General features: G+C 55.6%; 1 protein-coding gene across 1 annotated transcript; it reads left to right on the top strand.

Moving 5' to 3' along the window:
• Nucleotides 1-226: 226 nt before the first annotated feature.
• On the top strand, nucleotides 227-5,135 carry MNX1 (motor neuron and pancreas homeobox 1). Its single transcript, XM_075550769.1, has 3 exons — nucleotides 227-959; nucleotides 3,804-3,964; nucleotides 4,591-5,135. The coding sequence occupies exons 1-3, from the start codon at nucleotides 227-229 to the stop codon at nucleotides 4,960-4,962; spliced, it is 1,266 nt and encodes a 421-aa protein (XP_075406884.1). The 3' UTR covers nucleotides 4,963-5,135.
• Nucleotides 5,136-6,418: the final 1,283 nt, after the last annotated feature.

Raw genomic sequence — 6,418 nt, forward strand, 5'->3', positions numbered from 1 at the left:
CTCTGCAGAGCCGGCGCGGGGCCGCCCGGGCCAGAGGGTGGCGACGATTGGGAGCCAGCGCGCGGGGTGGCGAGCGCCGCGGGGCCGGGGAACAAGAGCGTCCATGGCCACTCGGGGCTGAAGCCCGGCCGCGCCTCGGGTTCTCAGTGCCTCCTGCTCCAACTCAACCCCGGGGCCGCCCGCGCCACCGCCGCCCGCCGCCAGCCCCTGTCCCCCAAAAGAGCTGATGGAAAAATCAAAAAATTTCCGCATCGACGCTCTGCTCGCGGTCGACCCCCCGAAAGCGGCCTCGGCGCAGACCTCTCCGCTGGCCCTGGTCACGTCGCTCGCGGCCGCCACAGCTGGCCACGGCCACGGCGGCGGCGGGGCGAGCAGCGCGGGCAGCGGCGGCGGCAGCAGCGCCAGCAGCAGCTGCAGCCCGGCGTCCTCCGAGCCGCACGCGGCCGCCGCCGACTGCCTGCGCGCGGAGAGCCCGTCGCCGCCGCGCCTGCTGGCCGCGCACTGCGGGCTGCTGCCCAAGCCGGGCTTCCTGGGCGCCGGAGGCGGCGGCGGCGGCGGGGCGGGCGGCGGGGGCGCGGCCGGGGGCCACCACCACCACCCGCACCCGGGCGCCGCCGCCGCCGCCGCCGCTGCTGCCGCCGCCGCTGCCGCCGCCGCCGCCGCCGCGGGGGGCATGGCCCTGGGACTGCACCCGGCGGCGGCTGCAGCTCAGGGCGGCGCGGGCCTCCCGGCTCAGGCGGCGCTCTACGGGCACCCGGTCTACGGCTACTCGGCGGCGGCGGCGGCGGCGCTGGCCGGCCAGCACCCGGCGCTCTCCTACTCGTACTCGCAGGTGCAGGGAGCGCACCCCGCGCACCCCGCCGACCCCATCAAGCTCAGCGCCGGCACCTTCCAGCTGGACCAGTGGTTGCGCGCGTCCACCGCAGGCATGATCTTGCCCAAGATGCCCGACTTTAATTGTGAGTACCCGCGCCCGCCTAGGAACCCGGCCTGCTGGAGAGGGAGGGAGCTAGGGAGTCACCCCACCCTACTCCTGCCTCCAGGTGGGAGCAAAAATTGAGGAAAGGAAGTGGCCCAGACGGTTCGCTCTCCTACACATCCGACACACCTTCTGCACCCTGCGCCGCCTCCCCATCGCTGGGCGGCCGGCTCGCAGCCAGCGAGTAGAAGGGCTTTTTGCCTGGGGCCTTCGAGGACAGTCTAGGCTATGGAATTTGAGACTCGAGGCAAAAATTATTAAAATGGCCACGCACCGCTCTTGCTTCTTTTCACTTTTAACGGAAAGGGGCAGATGGAGGTGTGAGACTAATGATCAACGGTAGGAAATGGTGAAGGTGGAGTCATGTACAGATGAACCAAAAGAATGCCCGAGTTAGGCAAGAACCAATGATGAGGTTTCACTGAAACCAAGGGTTTATAATCCGGTAGAAAGGGTCTCTGAAGAAGAGAACCTTGACCTCTCCCGAGGAGAGCAGTCCAGGAAGAACTAACGAAAAAGGCGCTCAGAAAGGCCCAGGCCTCGGCTTTCCGCTGAGTCTTTCGGAGGCTCCTGCAAGTCTCTAGAAGCCCCAGAGGTCTGGCATGTTCTGTGCTTACAAGCAGATGGCTTGGTTGAACACATGCATCTCCCTGCAGGACCAGAGACACATCCTTTTGTCTGGAGAGCCAGAGCAGAGACTGAGCCGCAGGTGTTTGTGCCTGAAACCCGGTGCCCCACACCCTAAGGAGGTGCAAGGGACGTGTCAACCATCTTCCGCCCGGTGCTAGTGGTCGGTCTATCTTCTCGCCCAGCTAGGCCCGGAAGCCTGGGACCATTCGGTGTTTCCTAGTGTGCGTAGGCGACTCAGAGCTCCTGCCTGGCTGCCACTCCACCCGGGTGTTGGCTTACTTCCTAGGCAGGCCAGAAACGAAGAGAAAGGTGTATACCGATTTATTTTTTCAGCCGCCAAACACCCAAACAAAAAGTTCCCTATGTTTCCGTCTGAGTGGATTTGTTTAGACTGGGGAAGATGCAGGCATAGGGGGGTGGGAACACAAAAAGAAAACAGAAATAAACATTTGCCAGAATTCAGGGTGCTTTTGCTAGGAGCCTTGGTTGGGACTAACCAGAGAAAAGCTTGGAGCGCAGAGTACTGGAGAGATACTAGAGAGTACTGGAGAGACAGCAGAGTGATAAAATCCCAGCGTGTGCACTATTTACCCACCGGGCACCTCCAGGCCTCCACAGGTCAGCTCCAACTGAAGCCATCATGGCCACTTCAACAGTTCCCCAAGCAAGAATCTGCTCTTAGCAAAGCCTGGGGGAAAGTTGCAGATAACCTTTTTTCTTCTTCTCAGATTGTAGGTTTAGACTGTGTTGAGCCTGGGAAATCCCGGGTCAGCCAAACCCAGGTTATGTTTCTGCCCCTAGCCATCAGAAGCCCAACAAACCCTTAAGGGTGAAAACACGTATTAGTGCAGCCCCTGGGATCCGTGATGGTCCATTTTGACCCGTATTTCTCAGAACCTGGACGCTTAGGAGCTCCCCAGGGAGCTAGTATAGACCGCCCCAGCCACATACCTGCAGCCAGCCTCTGTGGCCCTGTGGAGTCCAAGGTCTTCCAGCGAAAGCTAATCCTACTGCCAATGCACCTCCACCATCGCTGATTTCTTCTCCCCCCTCCCCCCAATGCTAATTGCTAATCTTGATTTATAAGTGGTCGGATTAAAATGCCCTCAGTTCTACATTTGGGAATGGGATCTAAATAGAGATCCTCAATCGCCAAAAATACAGGCAAAGATGGTGGAATTCATTCTGACAATCCCTGTCTCCAGACGCTGGAGAACCAGTTTGCTTCCCTTTAATTGGTTGTCTCTTTCGGCATTTTCCAAATGGGTCCTTCAGAGCCTATATTTTAATTAAAGTTCTAATGTATTGTCAAGTTGGGAATTCGGAGCCTTGTTTAACTAAAGCAGGGGGCGTGGGCCTTCCAATAAAGCAAATTGCCGGTCCCTGGGGAGCCTGAGCTCATCCAGGCCTGATCCAAGCCTCTTTTCTTTTCTCCTTTCTTACTTTTATTGTCTAACACTTGTCAGGCTCCTGGGAAATCAAGGGAACTCTCTTTTTGAGGTCATAAAAGTCTCTGTGATGTAACCGTGCGAAATTATGTAAATAAAGCCAGTGAGGCCTCAGCCCTTGCGGCTGGAAGCCGGATCCACGCCTATGGCCGAGGCCTTTAATTTGCGTAATGAGAATTGTCCTGGAAAGACTTCCAATCTCCGTAGCTGCTTTGGTCCTTAAGTACCCTGGGGTGCCTGGAGGAGGAGGGGGCCTGACAGAGACAAAGTTTAGATGTGAGAAGATCCCTGATGAATATACATATTTAGGGATGGCCTTGGACCTTCTCTCCCATCCACCACCCCTTTAAAAAAAAAATGTTCAGGAGGTGGGGCTAGAGAAGCTGTACCATTAAGGGGAGAAACCCCAGGAGGGACTGGCTGGGTTAGAGAAGGGGAGGAGGACAGTGGCACCTTCTTGGACACTGTTGGTCACTCACACCTCTCCCTTTCTGTCAACATTAGCTCACCAACTGTCTCCTCTGCTGCAGAGGATTTCCTCTAGCCAAGAGTCCCCCTACTGAATCAAGACACCCAAGATTGGCTCCCATTAATACCACATCCACATCGTCTGTTTTCCTTCGGGAGTTTCGATCCTGGCCTCCAGGACCTTGTCTGACCTGCGTGTGTAGGGAGATGGAGTCAGGATTGGCAGGAATGGAAGGCTGTGCCCAAACTCATGAGGTTCTGTCTTTTCCGGCCCGCAGCCCAAGCGCAATCGAACCTGCTGGGAAAGTGCCGCAGGCCTCGGACGGCCTTCACCAGCCAGCAGCTGCTGGAACTGGAACACCAGTTCAAACTCAACAAGTACCTGTCGCGGCCCAAGCGCTTCGAGGTGGCCACGTCGCTCATGCTCACGGAGACCCAGGTGAGCTGCCTTCCCCTACCGGGCTAAGGCCTCAAACTTGTGGTCACTTGCACTCGGATCCCCTGGGTGTGGAGAGCTCTTGCCCATTGTGCAGCCCAACTGGTTCTGGCTCGTAGGGACTCTGTACTTACAGAAGGAGCCTGAAAACAGACCCCTGTGCCCAGAAGTCTGATTAGGAAGGCTCCAGATCTGCATTTTGTACCAATCCCGGGGGGCTCTAGTGTTCCCCCGCCCACATTTGAGAAATTCCACCCCATAGAGAAGGTGATCATCCTGACGTTTACAGAGATGCGTCCCAGCTGCCCTGCTGCTTCCAGCTGCAAACAACGGAAGGCCCTGCTAGGACACAGAAGACTCCCATCCATCCTCCCATCCATCCGGGTGGGTTAGAGGCAGCGCCTTCCTTTGGGCCTTTCGGCTCGGCTCCGCTGGGGTTTGCGGACAAGGAACCTTTGCTGGGGGGTTTCTTAGGATGGCAGGTTATTTCAGAGCAGGGGACAGAAGGGGTGTGTGCGATGGGATGTGCCCAGCGGGAGCTCCAGGGGCCAGGTACCTTAAAGAGCTCAATTTGATTCCGGCAAAGACCCAAACCGTTGGGCTCAACATTATCTGTTTTTTCTCCAAAGGTGAAAATCTGGTTCCAGAACCGACGGATGAAATGGAAACGGAGTAAAAAAGCCAAAGAACAGGCTGCGCAGGAGGCCGAGAAGCAGAAGGGCGGGGGCGCTGGAAAGGGTGGCGGTAGCGGCTCAGAAGAGAAAGAGGACGCTGAGCTGCTGGGGCCACCGGCTTCTGCAGAGAAGGGCAGCGGACGCCGCCTCCGGGACTTGCGGGACAGTGACCCCGAGGAGGAGGAGGAGGACGACGACGAAGATGAGGATCTGTTCCCCTACAGCAATGGCACCAACACTAATGCCCCCTCCTCTGACTGCTCCTCTGAGGACGACTCGCCACACACTCGGCCTGGTGGCCCTGGGCACCAGCCCTCACCGCAATAGGAGCTTCCTGCACCGACAGGGACTAAGGGGCTCCCGAAAGGGCCTCCATGGTGTCGCCCCAGTCTATGACCCCAGGCAGGTGGGAGAGGCAGAGTGTGATTAGCCAGAAAAACCCACCAGGACCTGAGCCTACTGGGAGACCGTCCATGGGTCGGCTTCCCTCCGTCTCCCCATCCAGCTTTTGACCCATCTTGTCTCTCCTCTCCTGCAGCCTGTCCCCAGAATATCTGTGGTGCCTAAGACTCAGCCTCTGGTCTTGCCAGACCTGGTGGCTTGCCTTGTGGGACCATGGCATCTCCTTGGTTCTTCAAGAAATGAAGAAAAGCCAGGAAGCCAGGGGAAGAGGAGGTGGGGGGTGGGGTGGGGTTTCCAACTTGAACTCTTTGTTTTCCCTTTTAATTTAATTTGGTTAGTTTTGGGGGCAAGGAGGTATTTGTGAAAACAAAAGAAGCAACTAATAACAGAAATAGCCTCCCATCTTTTCCCCTCAGAGAAGGTGAAAATCTACAGTGTTACAAGGCCTTTGAAACTTGAAACATTCTCTGGAAATGCCATTCTTAAGCTGAGTATTGGGGGTGGGGTGGGGGTGGGAGAAAGGTTTTATGCTTATGCATCTTCGCATCTTTGGGGGAAAAAACACTATGTCATGAGCATTCAAACCGCTGGAAATCTCAAAACTGTATTGTCTTTATTTTTGTATATTGTATTTATATATATAAAAGAAGCGTCTACTTATGCATGCTAAATTATTATTTAGCTTCTCCCATCGCCCATGATGGAATGTAAAATAAATCGGTTTTTTACTGGAGAGTGCACCTCTTTGGGAGATATTTTTTGTTGAAGTGGTAGGACTGTGTCTACCCTGTCTTTGGGGCAGAAGGAGTGGTGGTGACTGAAATCAGAATCTGAGTGGGATGTCAATTAAGCCAACTCCCCTTCAGGTCAGAACTTAGGCAACAGGGTGTCTGGAGTCCTAAAGGCTGGGCAGTGCCTAGGTGTGAAGTATGGTAACTGTTTCTAAGGACCAGGTGTCAACCTATGTCCAGGTACCTATATGGCTCATATCTGCCCTGGGGATGCATGGAAGGGAGTCCCTTTGGATTCTTGTATATATCAATTTCCATTTCCTTGTTGAACTTCATGTTTCACTGGCGCTTCAGAAGAGGACACAGAATATTTGACTATTTTAGAAAATAAACTTCAATTGACTAGGCTTTATTGGCCCTTTGGGGGACCATGAGTCATAATGGATGCACTCTGGTGGGTCTTTGCAGCCCTATGCATGGACTCTGCAGAAACCTTGGACGGTGCTTGGCTGCCCCTCAGTGACCCAGCTGCAGTGTGTTGGCCATGGACCGTATTCTTGGATCAGTCCTTGCTAACATCCTCCTCCAGGAGAGCCGGCTGGCGGCATGAATGCTTCCCACTTGGGCTGCCATGGTTTTGGATTAATAAA

The sequence above is a fragment of the Tenrec ecaudatus genome, chromosome 5 (genome assembly GCF_050624435.1).
Source record: "Tenrec ecaudatus isolate mTenEca1 chromosome 5, mTenEca1.hap1, whole genome shotgun sequence".
Taxonomy (NCBI): Eukaryota; Metazoa; Chordata; class Mammalia; order Afrosoricida; family Tenrecidae; genus Tenrec; species Tenrec ecaudatus.